The following is an 18,518-nucleotide window of genomic DNA, read 5'->3' as shown; positions in this document are numbered from 1 at the left end:
TTTGTTAGCTCTTTGGGTTTTTCACTGACTCCTATTGAATGTGCCTACAGTGTCAAATGTAATGGGGCCCTCACTGCAGATGACACCAGTGGGAAATAAAACTCAGAAATGACATTTCCCAAGACTACCTACTTCTTTTTCTGCCTTCTGCATAGGACTTGCCTAGCACCTGGTAATAGGTAGCAGGGTAATAACAGCACATTTCTTGGGAAAGAAAAAAGCAATATCCAAGGAATGAAATAAAGGTCAGTTGCTAACCTTTGCCAGGCCTCTCATCTGTGTATGTAAACTCTTGGACTTGTGGACCCCTTGAAATCTATCCAGATGTACACTCTATAACAGGCCCTCTTGCTTATTTGCAGAGAAGCAGTCCTAATGATATGTCAGTTTGCCAAGCTCTCTGTTTTATTTTAAAATAAAACTGCTGCCTGATGATAATGCATATGAACTTGCTCCCAGACATGTGTATGAGGTAGGTCAGTTAATTCCCTTCAAGAGAAAAATCCAGACACAGCTGACAATGGTCCAATTCAAAATGCTGAAAATGCTTTTGAAACAGTCTGGGGAGGTCTTGCACTCCGAAATTCCTTCGTGTCACAGACCACTCCCAGAGCTTGTATCATGCTCTCCTAGGAGATAACTGTGTCTTCTCATTGTTTCTTGTCAATCATCTCAAAAAGTTTCATACAGAGAAAAGACCAAAGTAATTGTGTTTCAGGAATGGGGATTTCTACATAAAGCTCAGTCAAGATCTTGAATTTAATGTATGGACATGGACAGTTCACTCTAAGGAATGGTGTCACTGAGCGAAATGGACGTGAAGTGGACATGGTGATGCACTTTTTTTCATGGCACAACCTGGGAAGACAGCATGGGCATGGTATGATGGCCATGGTTCTTACAAAACAGACAGCCCAATATTTGAAGAGTTTTTTAGAAAATATACTTTTCCAGGAAAAACATCATTCAAAAGAAAATGTGTTTTGGATGTACTTTCTAGGACAAGCACCCAACCCACCATCTGCTAACCTGTAGAATTACAATCCCCAGGGCAGCCATTTGCCTAGCTGTAAGTTGCACTTTTAAATTTTATTTTTATTAGAAGGCTTTTTTTTAACAAACTTCGAGTGCTTTAGCAAAACTTTAGAGAACTTTGGCACAAAAGGTAGGGGTATGCTAGTGAAATTAGGTAATGTCAGAAGGTGAGAACTCATTGTTAAGCCCAAGGAAAAACACAGTATTGAACAGGAGGATGAAGTAACAGAAATGGGGTTCAATGTATTACATGAGGATGAACAGGAATTTCTGCCTTTCTAGCAGTTCAGCTGAAAAAGATGGAGCAAGAGAAAGAGCTGGGTATAGTCACAGAACATTGGATGGCAGTGAATCTGTTGTAAAATAAAATAACATTAAAAAGTGTGAAAAAAGGAAATGCAGTCCTCCATCAGCTCTTCCAGGAGAGAGAGAGAGCAGTACTAAAGGGCTTGAATGAGGCACTCATTGCACCACCAGCAATTGTGCAAAGTAATTCTTGGCATCCAGGCCCAGAAGGGATGAGTTCAGACCAAGATCAGCCCAAGAAAGAGCCTCTTTTAATCAGAAGTGATTAAAGATGAGCAGTTTGTTTAGCTTAACAAAAAGAAGACAGAAAGAGGACGTGTTTGTTCTTAGCAAATGCAGAAGAGAGACTAATACCAGGTTTTTAACTTGCAAGATAGTTCCAGTGAGGTTGATTTTGTAATTTCTTAGAATCACAGAATGGTTTAGGTTGGTAGGGACCTTAAAGATCATCTTGTTCCAAGCTCCCTACCATGGGCAGAGCCACATTCCACTAGACCAGGTTGCTCAAGGTCCAACCTGGCCTTGATCACTTCCAGGAAAGGGGCTCCTACAGCTTCCCTGGGCAACTAGTGTTCTAGTGTCTCACCACCCTCAAACTAAAATATTTCCTAATATTTCGCTTAAATCTACCCTCTTTAATTTTGAAACTGTTCCCCCTTGTCCTATCACTACACACCCTTGTGAAAAGTCCCCTCCCAGCGTTCCTGTAGCCCCTTCAGGTACTGAGAGGCTGCTCTAAGGTCTCCCTGGAGCCTTCTCCTCTCCAGGATGAACAACCCCAACTCTCTCAGCCTTTTTCATAGGATTGGTGCTCCAGCCCTATGATCATCTCCGTGACCCTCTGACTCACATGGAGCAAGCAGTTCCATGTGCTTCTTGTTTTGAGGCTTCTGAGCTGGACACAGTACTTCAGATGGGGTCCCATGAGAACTTCACATATTTTCCCCTTTTATAAAAATCTCTGTAATGCTTTGTCTTGTGTGAAAGCTTTTTTTCTGAGAATTGAGATTCTTTGTAAATTAATAGCATTCAGTGGGTATTTCTATTTTTTTAACTCTTTGGTAACTAGTCAATAACACTGGTTATGAAAGCCATGGATTAAACTGGAGCCCATAAAATGAAATTGAGTAAAACCAACTTGCTTGTGACACTTGACATGTCTTTGAGCAGCCAACTAGCCCAGGCCAGGAAACAACACAATTCTCCTCTACACACATTAAGTATGCTCAAATTATATATACATAGTGATATTACAGTAAAATATCTATATAAAACCTTTTAGACTAGGCTACAGTATGAAAATCTGCATGAATGGACCATATTTATTTAATGAACAGAGGCCTTACTATTCCAGTAGTCATATGTACAATTTCAAGCACAAAAGGCTGCATTTTGGTGTATATTTTTGAGAATCTAAAGGATATTGGTTCTGCCTTGGTAAGACCTCCTTTTGACATTTCCAGTGGCAGTATTGCTGTTGGAATGTCTTCATGTCACACTTAGCAGCTGCTTTCTTTGGGTCATATCCAGCCAAAATTAGCCTCTATAGTTCCCAGTCAATGGACTTTCCAAAGCCCACCTGTGCTCCCCTTCATGACTTTTCAGGGAACTTTCTTCCCTTTGGTAATCGTGAAAATGTCATTTATATTTTATTCCTCATCAGAGCCAGCTTTATAATTTGCAGTTTCCCAAACTACAGAAGGGAAAGACTGAGAATAAAAATCCTCTAGTTTGGCTTCCAGACTATTAATTTTTTTTCTCTCACCTAGTTACTGAAACACAAGTGGTAAATCTGACTATTGAAAAAAATTAGCACAGGATGTTAAAGATTTATCTCAATTAAGAAAAGCGATGAAGTTTTTAACTTTCTAATGAGGGGAAGGTTTGTTACAGTGATATTATGTTATGAACCAGACTTTCACAGTGCCTCAGCTAACACATTGTTGATGATGTTCTTCTGAGTTGAGTATATTCATATGCAAGTGCATGCTACTAGGAATAAATGTCATAAGACCATTCTGACTCAGTTCAGTGAATTTATTGACTAAGACTACAAAAATAATTAACTGGCAGATAAATGAACGACTACAAAACATCCCAGTCCCACCTACTGGTTTCTGTGCTGATGGATCACTTTATGTCAAATAAACTCAGCTGTTGACTCCATATGCTTTAACTTGGGCTTACTTGGAAAATTTTCAAGTATTACAAAATTGCTATGTAATTATTTTAGAAAGCAGATGAGTGAAAAACAAAATGTATTATTTATATAAAAATATTTTGGGTTTATCATAGATATTTTTATAATATATACGTAAAGTATATAAAATCAAATATCATTACTATGGCTTGAGTATATCAGTATGATATATTTAATAATATATATTACATAACTACGTACTGTGGCATATTGTGAAGTAAATACTATTCATGCCAGCCTTTCTGGTATTTCCTTCTTTGAACAGAGGAATTAGAAGTGGAAAATATACCAGTTACTCATTGGCTACATGATAGATCAGAGATAATTTAACCAGCACAAGAGTTAGTGGAAAGCTTCTGGCAAGTCTGGTTCATGTGTTGCTGTGCTATATAAGCTTCCTCCACACGAAAATGATGAGCAGCTTGGCCAACCTCTGATCTTTCTTTTGGGATAGATGCAGAGGAAAGACTGATAATTGTTCTGAGTTGGAGGAATCGTATCGTACAGCAAGAAATAAACTGAGGTTCAACCCTGTGCAGAGTCTCTGTGGACTCTTGTTGTCTCACTCCAGAGGAGAAGAGGCACCATGAAGCAGGTTGGGCTTCCAGGCTGAGTGCCAGGTGGACTGAGAAGATTCTCCATAGTTTTTGGCTTGGCTTGTCAAGGAATCCACAGAGGCACCACCAGGCACCATCCCACTTTCCATGAGAGGGGCTGTTGTCAGCACCACTAAAACTTCCCCTTCCACAACCATATTTTTGCCTTACTGATAGTACATGGTACTTAGACAGTCTATAGGGATGGTGTGGTTGATTTTTATGCTGTGGTAGTGAGTTCATGGCTTTGTAAGAGTAATTTTCAGAGGTGCGTGGATATTTCAAGCAGATGTGTATTAAGTATAGACAGGTGATGGATGATCTTTGAGGTCCCTTCTGGCCCAAACCATTCTATGGTGCTATGATTCTGTGACTCTATGGATAATGAGCAAGTCTGTTGATTTCAATTATTGCATGAAAGTAGCAATAAATAGAATATTTCTCTGCATGACTACATGATTCTAAGTGGATGAGTAGGTGGATATATCCCTAAAAAAAAGTATAGTTTGTGGCATTCTCTCAATCATGACGCATTCCCCAGTGCAGTGACTCCAAATAGTAAAGAAACAAACCAGACGACACATTTATAGAACCTCTCAGCTGGGCGCTGGAAAGAGGAGGCAAAATGTACAGATTTAGTTTCTTATTTCAGCATGGTAGTGCTGCTGAAGAAATTTTCAAATAAGTTGAATTCTGAATTGATAGCCATTTTTCAGTCCTTAATGAAAAATGTAACCAATTTAGAAGCATCAAACCCTACCTTTTGGAACAGAGACAGAAGTGTACCTCTATTTAATCTATAATTATAGATGAAAACCCAGCATTTGAGGATTTAGGGAAACATATACCCACCCTCAAGAACTGAGAGAAAAGAGACCATCACTGTGTATTTTAAGTCATACCTGGAGGCCTACTGACTGCAAAGAGACTATTCCTATGCCAAAGGCATTGCAGGTCTGATCATTAAACCCACTACTGAGAAAAACTGAGTGCTCTTGAGGCTCCTTTCAGCAGCAGTAATAACACCTTACTGAAGTTGTTTAAAGCCCACAGGACTGAGCTCATGGTATGAAGCTCCTGACAGAGAAGGAGAAATGAGAGAGATGAGATAGATGAGATACATGATTTTTTTTCTGCCGCTGTTTTGCATGTGTGCAAGACGTGATTTCTTTCATCTCCAGAAAATTACATTAGAATGTTCGCAGATTTAATCAGATGAGTTTTAGTATGTCAAAAAACCCAGTTAAATTTCTTAGTAGGTGGAACAAAAAAGAGAAGAAAAAGAAATTTTCCTACTACAAGTAGTAGTAGGGAAAAAAAAATAGAAGAAAAAGCAATTTTAAGCTTGATGTAGGAAAAAAATTTAATGAGAAAAATTTTTAAAGTCCTTAAATCCTTTTTTAATGCATAATGTTAAACCTATATGCAAGATACACCTCTGTAAGTCTGGTCTCATTGGCTGACAGCTAAGAAAATCCCTTTAAATTAAGTAACTAATCAATGTAAACATTTAAAAAGAGACTGGATGTGGCACTCAGTGCCATGGTCTGGTAACTGCAGCGGTAGTTAATCAAGGGTTGGACTCGATGATCTCTGAGGTCCCTTCCAACCCAGCCTATTCTATGATTCTATGATTCTATGATAACTACAAACTTGTAATTCATTTTAAAATACTTGAAAAAAAAGTAAGAAAAACTTGCTCTTCAAGTCCTATATGTGAGCCAGGTATCCTGTTTTGGAGATGACCTGAAATACCAAGGATGTGTCACCCACAGATAGCTTTTTAACCTACTGAAGAAATAATAAAGAAATTACAGTGCTTTGGGCAGAAGAAAAATATATGGCCTAGAAATGGGAATTAGAAGTCAGAAAATCAAAGTATCAGCAATTCCATTTCTTCATTAAGCATGCATGGAAAGGAATGTGGCCTGATTTTCAGGGGCCAGAATTTTATTATGGCAACAGTCTTAAAAACTGTTTAGGCTTTGGGTTTGTTTTGTTTTTGTTAAGAGAGCCTGAAGTCTTAAGTACACAATTTCAAACAAAAGACACAAAGTTTTAAAGTCCTGTCATTCTCTGCCTACTCAGTGTTGCAGGGCATAACTGACCCAGGTACCTCAGTGACTGAGTAATTACTGCAAAGATTAAGATTGGTAAATCACTTTTTGAAGGGAGGCATAACTGTGTCATTTACTTAGGACCTGCACGACCTAATGAAACAATATGTAACAGAGACAACATTTTCTAGTTGATGGCCTGATTTTCCCAGTCTCCTGAACACAGTTTGGCAGATCAAGTCATGTGTCTAAGTGCCAGATCAGTGACTTAGAGGACTTGGGCTTTAAATGCATTAAATTCTAAGAGAACTTGAATTAAAACCTGTATGGACAATATTGCCTTCCATGTGAGCCCCCTCTAAAAAATCAAGGGGTGTTATGCTTACAAAAGAAACATAACTTGATTTGAAATCATTAGAGGCTTTCTATAGAGGATAACATCGTGTTGCTTACCACACACAGAAGTGTGCTAGGAACCATTCTGGTACATATGCATGACTCCCACCATATGGCTTGTTTCATATTGCTTTTGTTTGTTTGCTTTAAAAAAAAAACAACACTGAAGTGGCCTATTTAACTGCTCAAAAGCTACCACATGCCAGAATTAAGATGTTCTGTACGATCACAATTCAGCCCACTTCTGTAAATCAATTGTCATACAGTATATTTAAGGTCATGCTCATATACCAGGTTTCCACTGGGTCTTTTCCACTTTCAGTGAATGGTCAGTTAGTGAACATTTATTTTATTCTCCAAAATGAGTGCAGGACTGATGGCAAAATTAGATCAACCATTGCACAATAGAAAATGATAAATTGCCTCCACTGGAAGCCTTCCTCTCTGGAATGAATTTTTGTCTTGCTTTTATTAGAATAGCACTTCTGCAGACCTGCTGTCCACAAAAAATAAAACTCTCACCATTTATATCCAGCTGCAAAAATGTGGGCTGGATTCACTTTCCCAGCCTTTGTAGCCTCTAGTGTAACAGTAAAACCAATGTTTTCTATAACAAACTGTCTCCTTTTTTGTTAGTTTTATGCAGCCAATACAGCTGAGAGAAGAGGTAATCAGTAATCTCTTTCTTCATGTTCAAAATCTACAGAGCTGTAAAACCCAAACCAGATTTACTACCTTTGTTCAAGCCTATCTAATCCACAAGGTGGATTAGATATTGCTGACTACCAAACCAGAAGAAATGGAGTTTACACAAAGGTGTGAATTCCTGTTAAAAAAAAAAACCAAGATAGATGTTTTCCTTCCAGGAACTGGAGATTGATTTTCTGAGCTTGCTTCTGCTAGCTTTTGAGAAGTTAAATATATAACCTTAACAGTCTTTAAATGTAAAAAGCTAATGATTTATAATCTTTCAGACCAAATCTTGAGTTTTCTGTCAACTTTTATTCAGGTGCCATTGGTGGAAATCTTTATTGCTGGAATGTAAGATCAGAATGTGGCCTTAAATACTCTGGAACTTGGTCGGATGTTTAAAAATATTAGAGAATACAAGAAGATAAACATTCTTTACTCCTTCATATGCCTTGAACTGATCTACAGGAAACATTTTAAAAATTATTTTTAATTCTCCCTTGGCTTTTTTAATAGATCTTCCCACAGTAATGCCTTATATGCCAACTCTTAAACAGTTAAGCTGAGGCTAAAGCCTGACTACTGTGATAAAGCATCTCCAAATTTCTCCTGCATGTACAACTCCAGAAGATTTCTGATTATTTTTTTCTTCTTCTTCTTTATTTTAGGACAATTATATGCAGAAAGACGGGCAGCAAACAGCAGAGCATGAAAGCCATTGATGTTAAAATTGAAACCGATCCCTTTGTGAATGACCAATACGATGCTTTTTGTGTAAAGGATGAAGGTCAGCACTGATATGCTATTGAATATAATGAACAATCATCTCAATTTTGCAACGTTAAAAGTTTTCCCTTTGATTTTTCTTCAGCTGAGAGGCAAAAAGGAAATGTTAAGGAATAAATCTCTATAGTAATCACCCACTAAGTGAGCCAACAGCTGCAAAGATATTGGTTGTGAGAAATAAATTGCATTATCTTTTGTGTTTGCTGCAGTTTAGCAAGCTCAAACAGCACTACTGATCTGGAAGAACCCATTTTCATGTTCACAGAACATACTTTAAGGAAAAGTATTTATCTGCCACTGTTTATCTGGCACCAATATAACTTAGATGCCTGAAGCTTCTCCCATACTCAGCACTGTGACTGAATGTAACTCAGAAATCTGGTTTCCAGCCACAGAACACCAAGCTGTGGCATATCTGTCAGCATACAACATATGTATGCAAATAATTTCATTGCCTCAGTTTTAATTTTTTGTTTTGTTTCATTTTGTTTTGCTAACAAGTATAGGCTAGCCTGATAGGGAATGGGATCATGGATGATTGTGAAAACCAAACAATTTCCAACTGAGGTGGATGCTTAAGCTTTTTTATATTTAAAAGCTGGAACCTGCAAGCAGAGATGTATTCTGAAGGCATTGTAAAGTAAATTGTCAGTGATAGGCAGGATTGTTTAAAGATATTTGGGACATCATAACAGACTGTTGATGTCTGCAGTGAAGTTTCGTATCTCATTTCCAAGAAAAGAAGGGATGAGCAGATGATATTTGATTAGAAATAAGAAGTTCAAAATTCAGAGGGCTATTTTAACAAAAAGCCAGTGGCAGCAGAGGGGTTGAAAATACAGTTGAAGTGAAATGTGGCAAAAGTGATGGATATTTGATGTGCACACAGTCTCAGAGTTTGACTGACCATCCTCTCAAGTAATCCTCTTGATATCAACCCCAGGCTCCGTGCTGCTATGAGTGATGCCAGCTCTGTCACCCAGTTGCTCATGTTGTCACACAAGCACCTTTGTGCTTTCTTCCATGCTGCTCCTCACATATAAGGGCAGCTCCCTGTAAACATCTGCAAAACTCACTCATTGTCTTCCTTCAAATCTCTCTTTTGTCATCATCCCCCCTCAAGAAAAACCTTGTGGTGGGTGGGACAGCTGTGGCAGGCTGAAATCACTGCTCTGGCCACTATTGTTCCATTGTGTCCTGCTGTCTGTCTCCACCTGCTGCCTCCAAGCTTACACGTAGTTGCTGGATCTTGGGAAAGGACCCGTGTTTGCCTTTTGAATGTAATCTGACAGTGTTTATTGGAAAGGAGTACTCTACAGGACTCCAAAACAGCATACTTAATACTCAGGGAAAAAATTGGAGCATTTGCAAAAAAAGAAACTAGTTTTGTAGAAGGCAGGGAGTTTCCTGATGAAAAACTGGGATGATCATGCCAGTGCACTCACTAAACAATCCTTACACACAGAAACATCTCTGAATGACAATAAGGTCCCCTCTTCTTTGAATGTATAAAAAAACTTTGGATGCAGAGTCAATGTTTGAATGGAAAAACTCAAGCAAAGTTGTGTGGCAGAACCTGGTCTGTAGTTGATATGAAAAGAGAGAAGTCCAGGAAATAGCCTTACCATGTGAGTATAACACACAATAGCACACAAGCAAGCACAAAGCAATTCACTGATTAAAGAACATCCTCATCTCAGGGATGTCACTTTCAGTTTTGGAAGCAAATATCCAGCAAGAAACAGCAACAGCAAATCCTGCACCACAGCCTCTTACACAGTATATCTGTTCTGCTGTTTCCCACAGGTGGCTACACATCTAAGTTATGATTAATGAATTGCTTCTTACTTGAAACCTCCCAAGTATTTTTTTTCTTTTAGTATTTTTTTGCTTTTAATTGACTCAATTTCAATTATAATACAGTGAGACATTAGTATTAAGACCTGTGTATTGAAATCAAGTTTAAGAGGCAAGTTGTTTTGCCCTGCTGAAAGTGATAAATCCCAGGTTTCTTACACTCAGACCTCTGTCCCCATACACAACAACCACAAGCCTTTTTAATTTCTTCCATATCCATCCAACCAATAACCTTCAGTCCCATATTAATCTAGTTCTTTCTCTAGTAGAAGAAAGAATTGCCTTCTAACCTCACCCTCTACCTATTAGGTCCCTGCACTGAGGTCCCTGGCAGCTCCTTGCTGCTCAGGCTGGGCAGGGGACCACATGTGCTGTGGCTGCATTAGAGGTGTGGATGTGCATACAGGGCTGTCCACCCTGCAATGCCCATCAGTTGACCAGCACTGCTTGTGACCACAGGTAAGATCTGAGTCTTACCCATGCCCATCCTAATGGAAAAGACATCTGGCTTTGACTCCTTCCTCATTCACAGAGTCACAGAACCATTTTGGTTGGAAGAGACCTTTAAGACCATTGAGTCCAACCATTAATCTGTTGAATCCCTAAGCACCACAGCTTCACGCCCTTTAAATTACCTCCAGGGATGGTGATTCAACCACCTTGCTGGGCAGACTGTTTCAGTGTTGGATAATCCTTTCAGTGAAAAGGTTTCTTCTTGTATCCAATCTAAACCTGCCCTGGCGTTGCTTGCTACTTGGGAGAAAAGACAGGCACACACTTTGCTAGAGCCTTCTTTCAGGTAATTTCAGAGAGTGATAAGCTCTCCCCTGAACCCCCTTTTCTTCCCTCAGACACTCCTCATAAGACTTGCCCTCCAGATCCCTCACCAGCTTTGTTGCCCTTCTCCAGCACCTCGTTGTCTTTCTTGTTGTGGGGGTCCCAAAACGGAACACAATTTCAAACTCATCTTACCAAAAAGAGCAGACACTCAACAGCTTTCCTTCTTTGCCAAACTTGGCTGAGGTCAGCCAGAGGCACTGACAGACTGGCAGGGTGAGGACAGAACAAAGGAACAAGCTCATCAGCCTTTTCTTCTTCAGAAACTAAGTTCAGGATTGTAATCTTTCACAACTTGATTTTCACTTCTTAGGGTTGTGCGAAGGCCATCTTCAACTACCATGAGCCTTCTAGTACAAACCATCATAAAATTCCCTTGTTAGTCCTTGATTTATAATTAATTTTTAATCTTTTACCATGTGAATGAGTTCAGTTGAATTGCTTATCATACACCTCAGCATGCCTTAACAGCCAGGACAGTGGTTAGATCCTGGAAGTGCTCTGGGTGTGCTTACAAGATCAGGCTTTTACAACTAAAAATCCTGAATATATATATATTTATATATACATATAGATGTATATATACGTATATATATATATATAAAAAATCAGGTTTTTACAACTAAAATCCTGAAAATATATATATACATATATACATATATATGTGTATTATATATAATATATTATATTATATATAATATATATATTATATATATTATATTATAATTATAATTATAATTATAATTATATATAATAAGCACAATATATATATATATAATTTTTTGTGCTTTTGAAATGGATTTCGCTCAGTACACTGAGAAGAATCAGAGCAATCTTTGATCCTAAGAGTTGTGCTTTACAGGGGATTTGTGACGAGAATTATATTTGACAAGGAAAGATGTAGCTGCGATGTTTTATGAATGCTGTGAGTGTACCTGCAGTTTTTGCAGTACTGAGAAATGTCTACTCAGTTTCTCATAAACAAATGTTTCATGCAGCCACAAGACTCAAAAGACAACTCTTTACCAGCTCAGGATCTGCTGAGGTCAGAAAGTTTCTCTCTTAGCCCTGAGTGCCAAAAATTACTGAATAATGTATTAGATTCTGTCTAATCTGAAAATTGAGTATCACACGTACGTCAGATCTGGCCACAGGGTATGTATTTATCCTCCATCAAAGCTCACAAGACAATAACTCAAAGTCACAAAGATACAAAGCAAGAAAAACAGAAGGCTCAATTTTTTCCTACCAGTCTTACTTTTTGTAGCACCACACACCATTCATTTCCATATGTATATAATCTTCTTAGTTCCCTTTAAAAAAAAAAATGCAACAAAGGAAAGATCTCTTTGTTAGTAGCTCTCAAGTTTTACTTATTCTTTCTTTTGGAGCCCCACTGATATTTACAGGCAACAAGTAAGATCTCTGTTCCATAAGTCTTTGATTTACTGCCATCATAGAAAAACTAAACAGGCAGCAACTTGTAGTAGTGTACAGCATAAATGCAAATCAAACTTTGTTATACATGGCTGCTGGCTCCAGATACCCATCAAAGATTGATGGCTAATGTACATATTTCAGTTTGGCTTTTTTATCAGCTAGAAAAAAAGTGTACTCTGCTCTTTATATAAAATGTATTAAATGTACTTTACATGAACAATCAAACTGCAATTTGCTTTATGTAATATTTGAACCATTTCTTTGTATGTGTCATGCTTTGCTGTGTATATGAAGTTTTTCAGTATTTCATTGCTACAGATTTCTTTTCCACAGCTTTGTATATAGCTGACAGTAAATTTCCAGCTACCTGGTGATGTCATTTAAACTAATAAATTCTTTCAAGTCCTATCTGATGAAAGAGGTATTGGCATCCTAACATTAGTAGCTTACAAGCAGCACTTACATTGGCTATGATTGAGGTTTGGTTCTTTGTACTCATATTTGTCCCCAGTATTTTTATCCAAAAAGAAAAATTCCATGTACTTTAGTGCCTCTGCAATCAAGAAGAAAAACAAACTTCCACATTCATCTTTCACAGGGCTGAGCGTTAAGAGCTGCATTTTCCAATTTCTTAATGATGAGATGACATCCTATAAATTCCAGTGGTCTCTCTGGAAAAACTCTGCTGAATTGGGCACTTGTAACAGAGGATGTTTTATGTCAAAGAGGATGTTTCATGTCAGCTTTCAGAGCATAGTACACAATGAAAGTAGCAATTGTAGATAAACTGGGAATCAGTTTCAGTAGATTCTCAGTTCTGCCAGGTGGTATGAAAGCTGAAGTCTGCATCTTTTTTGTGTAATTTTTTTTAAAATTGATCTTAGGCTGCTCTTTCTGTAGATAGCATTTTATCAAGAAATCTCAAAAAATATTTGCAAACTGATGGCATGCTTGTAATTCAACTCAAGAAGATGTTTCAGGAGGAATCCGGATTTGGGCATAGGGATGTCTTGTTCTTAAAGTGACTTGTGTCAACTTTCTGGCAGGAGCTCATCTGCAAGAGACTTTTCCACACATGGTTTGGAGTTAAAGTTACACTTCAGGGGGGCCATAATTCTTAAAAGCCAATCATGACTGAATGTGCTAACTTGATTAATAAGAGGCATCTTCAGTCCCTTGTAAGAATTAGTTACCGAGTCTTTAAGAGGTGTGTAACCAGTCATCACTAGCCTAACACATCTATGCTCAACACTAATGTCATTGCTGTGCCACTTATTCCCATTCAGTTGTCAGACATTGACTCTATCCTGATTTCTAGACTTCTGTATTGAGTTCTTTATTGACTGTGGCATTGATTTTCACTCCAGAAGACAGTCTGTGCCAAATTACTCCTGATGTGAGGCTCTTCTGTCTACTTCAACACTGCTTTACATCTGTGCTGTGCTGTGGTGTTTTGCTGTGTAACCCAACTCATCCTTGTGTCCTGGAGGTCAGCTGTCAATGTATGGAGCCCAGTCAGGTGTTTAACCTCCCTGTCAATATGTCACAAGCTCAGGAAGGGTCACAACATCCAGAACCAGATTTCAAGTTTCCAGGTTTGAGCTGTGATCTCTCACACAAGCAGGCAGAGCATGGGATCTGCTGGATGAGGCCTGAGTATCAAGCCCATCGGGCTCTCCCACTGGGAAAGATGGAATTTGCTAATTTTTTAGCAAGCACTAAGAAAACACCCTGGTTTATAGGAGGACAGATGAGGGGAAACAGTGCTCCAGATGGAGAGTTCAGCAATGGAGGAGGCCAGTCCTCATCTACCAGCATCACCACTCCAGGCAACCCCTGTGGTCACCTTAACAAAGAGCACTACTGTTCCTCTACATGACAAGCTGCTGCCAACACACCCTCTGTCACGCTTCAGGGCCCAGATCTGCCTCCTCTCTTTCAGCAAGAAAATGGACTGAATGCCAGCACTGAGCACAAGCTGTTGTTCCAAACAAGCCTTTGCTTTGCCTTCTCCTGGTACAAAGAATGGCACAAACCTGAAGCCTGTCCCCAGAAGTGGCTCGTTGTGATGAGCTGCTGTACCAGTGTCACTTCTGTACATGCACCAGGAAGAGCAAGTTTGGCAAAAGGCTGAGCAGGAATTGTCATAGCAACTGAGACTCCAGCAGGATGAGGAGCTGTAAGATGCTGCAACCTGGAAAATTCCTGTACATCTCACACAGGAGAGGACAGCAGCAGAATAGATGTAGAAATCTCAGTATATCTTTGCAGGGTATCAGCTTTCACTGATGCTTTTTCGTGCTGTCACTCCACATGCTCTGCAGCAAAGACATGACCTCACAGTGTCTCTTATGAGAGTCAAAACTTTCCTATACGGTGCTCATCCATGAACATCTTTAAAATCTCTGCTTTTCTTTCTATTCACCCATCAGCTGGATCATTCTTTTCATAATTCTCTGTTACCATGTCTGTTGCCAAATTTTACAGTAAAGGTCCCTTCAGCTTTCTTATATCCTGGAGGGCTATAATGTGCTTTTTGAATGTGTTTGCCATATTTAACTAATGTACGTGTTACCTTTCTGCTTCCTCTGGGCACAGGATTAAGAAGCAAGGCTTTGTAGATAAGAATACCCTCTGGAAAATAATTGTCCCATACAGTCTTGGGATCAATACTTCCCTCAGACCAGATACACAGTTCTCGTTTGTACCCATGGAAGTAACTATATAAATAAATAAAGTACATGAAATGCAGGGGTCTGTAGCCTTCCTATGAGGCAATAAAATATTTTTTATTCCTTTCATCCACATCAATCTCTATTCATCCAACCAGTTCACAGGAAAGGCATTAGCTGCTAACTGCTCCTCACTTCCTCGGATGCCAAGCCTCCATAAGACTGTACATAAACTGAGCTTTGTGTAGCCTCAAGAGCTTATTTTTTCTGTCAGTGTGTGTGTGCATAACTCCCACTAACTTCTGAAGGTGTTAGACAGTATATATGTATGTGTACAGTACGGAGAATAGACTTCAAAGCTTTGACTGCAGTAGCGTGTCCCTTAAATTAGTGGCAGATGTTTTCCTGCATACCCAGTTGAGAAACTCTTAGCCAGGTCTATCAGACAATTTCTAAAAGCCTGATCCAAAGAACTTTCACAGAGTATAGATGTTTATCTTAGGATGTTCATTTCACTATGAAGCAAGCAACTAGCAATATAAATACATCATATTTCTAAATAAATATGTATTTACCTATGCCTGGGTCAGAAGTGGGTAGATGATGGGAAAATCTGAAGCTGGGACTCACAAGGATCTTGCAGAATGTCCCTAGGGCAAAAGCAGGAAAACCTGAGCCTTTGCAGAAAGTAGATTGAAAAAGCTTTTCTGTCCAAACTGTCCCCCGGTGAAAACCTTGGCTGGGAACTGGTGTCAATGGAAATGTTGTTCATTAGATTTTGTGTAAAGGAGACTCTAGCAAAGTAGCAAGGGTGCTTTCTCAAGATATTTCTTCTGCTGCATGCTTAGGAGCAATAGTCTTGGAGGTCACTTTTTCAGCTTCCAAACAAAATTCTTTCCAGGGAACTACATCTTTGCTTAGCCAACTAACTAATTATGTTTTTGTACCAAGGCAAATTGTTCCAACAGGAGATTCAATACTACAATACCAAACTCACCCCAAGTTTCCCTTCTTACATTTAATAATAAACATACAATAGCCAGAGCTTCTGAGCTACTCCCTATTAACATTTTCATGTTTAGTTATTCTGTGTCAGGACAAAAACAGGTTTTGAGTCATCAGATACTTTGGCAAGTGGAACAGTTGGGTTTTTTTTTTTCTTCCATAAAGGGCTCTAGAAACACTGGAAAAGATACCAGTTTTAAGAAAGAACACAGAAGTGTTTGTCTATGTCAAGACTCCCCACTTTGGCTTTCTTAGTAAAATCATGTTCTTACATTATAGATTTTTTTGTTTGCTTGTTTTGTTGTTTTGTAACCAACAGATGCCAATTTCAAAAGAGACTGTAAAAAAAGGGGATGTAGCAAACGCCTCTTGAAGAGCACTTCTGAGAATGGAAGACCTTTGACAGAAAAGAAATGACAACGCCTAGAAGTTCTCTAGAAGCTCATGACCCACCTCATTAACAATGGGCAAGATTATTCAAACCCAAAAAAGAGAGTTAAAATTCACTTTACACTGGTGTTTTTGGTTTTCTGTTAGCTTCCTCCCTGCATTTCTTTCAGGAAAAGAAAAACTCAAATAATTTTTGTTATTGTTTATAATAATTTTTCTTCCTGGATTTTAGTGCTGTCAGAGGAATTATTATCAAACATCTAATTAGATTTCATGTCCTGATAAATTTAGGTCTCAGAGAGCAGAGCTATGTTACTCCTGGTTGTTGCTAAGTTGAAAGTCACAAGTCACCATTTCTTTTAGGGTGTCTGTAACCAAAAAACAGGGAAATTTTGGTAACTGGGAGGCAACTTTTGATTTTAAGAAAGACTGGAAGTTTAGAGATATTCTACCAAAAATTACTGGTGTCCACCTGGACCTTTTCTTTCTGTGAAGGTGGACTGGGTCATTGCTCAGCCTCTGCTTAGCATCTTACAGTCTAGTAGTAGTGTCAAACAATTTCACAAGCTTTTCTGCTGCTGAGAAATGTAACTGTGCCCAAGCTTTTGCCTTCCAGTCTCAAACCTTTGTTAGCCTTTGTAGAAGCAGGTGGAGAAGACAGCTTTAGTTTGACAACCTGGGCTGACTTGTAAGAAACAAAGCCCCTCTAGATGCGTCACTGTTAGTAATACCACGGTTGTCACATTGCAATTTTAGCCCAATAAACACCTTCCCAATTACAGCTGAAAACTGTTACGAAGGAAGACAAGAGCACAAATCAGATGACACCTGTGTTTTGCAGACATGAACCTTGTCCTCGGGTTAACTCTTTTAGCATCACCATCAGCACTGCATTTAAAGACTTTTGCAAGGCCTCTGCCATCTCATTTATTTTTTTCCTTCCAGACAAACCCTGCGGGGACCCTCCGTCCTTCCCACACACCACCCTGCATGGCCACACTGGCTTTGAAATGGGGGATGAGCTGCTGTATGTCTGTGCCCAGGGCTACGTCATGGGCAGCGGGGAGACGGCGTTCACGCTGCTCTGCGACAGCTGTGGGGAGTGGTACGGGCAGGTCCAGGCCTGTGTCAAAGGTAAGATCACCCAGTGCACCCCCCCAAGAGGTCACAGACCCCCCCTCAGCCCAACCAACGTGGATTCAGGCTTACTGGGATGTCTCCTGGGAATGGGCAGTCCCAGTGGAGAGACTTGGTGTTCAGAGAGTCGATGTCTAGACAGTCCCATTGGTAGACATCTCCAGCAAACCACAGGAGAGGATAATTTGGTCATGCTTATATAAACTTACAGTATCTTTCTGGGTTGCAGGAGCCACTAAACTTTAAAAATTAGAATTTCTTTTTATGACATATTAATTTTTTCTGTATCCACTAAGCCTGCTTCAGGGATTCACTGAATCTTATCCCAGGGTTATCATTCAGCTCCTGCCTTCCGGTTCACCACCTTCCTTCTTTTTTTCCCCAGTACCCTTTTTCTTTAGCATCATAGAATCATAGAATGATTTGGGTTGGAAAATACCTTAAATATCTAGTTCTGATTGGCAAGTACCCCTCCTACCTAGACAGGTAGCTCAAAGTCCCATCCAACCTGGCCTTGAACATTTCCAGGGAGGGGGCAGCCGTAACTCCTCTGGTGAACAAGTGCCAGTGTCTCACCACCCAGTGCTGAACATATTTTTTGATTACCAGAAAATAACCTTTGGGAAGACTCTTCGCCTGCATATTTAATATCAGAATTAGCCCCTTTCTGGAAATGAGTTGCTTATAATTGTATATGTGCTCATTCTGTTTCAAGATATTTACTTTGCTTACTCAAGGCAATGGATTACTAAGGACATTACAAGAAATACCAAAGGTATTTTTTTCAGAGTAGTTCAAAAGCCATGCCCAAGCAGTGTTAGTGAGCCAAAGACATTGTTTACCAGATAGAGTGTACAATGCAGGTTTTGTATGTCTTCTGCTGTTTATTTTCACATGAAGCCACTGAGCTGCTACAGAGCAGGCTACTGAAATGAAAACTTGGTATTTGGTCTTGACTTCAGGAAACAAGAGCAAGTACAGAGAAAAGCTGGTGTCTTTTTGTAGGCATGCACTGATCATGGCCTGCATGCAAATAACATCTTTTCTTACCAGAGACATGCTGAGGCTGTCCATGGCTTTATCATCTGATCATCAGCCTTACATCTTCATGAGA

General features: G+C 39.3%; 1 protein-coding gene across 1 annotated transcript in view; it reads left to right on the top strand.

Annotated features, from left to right (window-relative positions):
• The window catches only part of SUSD5 (sushi domain containing 5), a 45,849-nt gene that overhangs the window by 14,803 nt on the left and 12,528 nt on the right, over positions 1-18,518 (top strand). Inside the window, exons 3-4 of the mRNA XM_071735920.1 lie at positions 7,949-8,067; positions 17,213-17,401. Of these exons, the coding sequence (XP_071592021.1) occupies positions 7,949-8,067; positions 17,213-17,401 (308 nt within the window). The remainder of the gene's footprint in view (positions 1-7,948; positions 8,068-17,212; positions 17,402-18,518) is intronic.

This window comes from Heliangelus exortis, chromosome 2 (assembly GCF_036169615.1).
Source record: "Heliangelus exortis chromosome 2, bHelExo1.hap1, whole genome shotgun sequence".
Classification (NCBI taxonomy): Eukaryota; Metazoa; Chordata; class Aves; order Apodiformes; family Trochilidae; genus Heliangelus; species Heliangelus exortis.
Note: the sequence above shows the minus strand (reverse complement) of the source record. Positions and strands in the feature narration are given on the sequence as shown.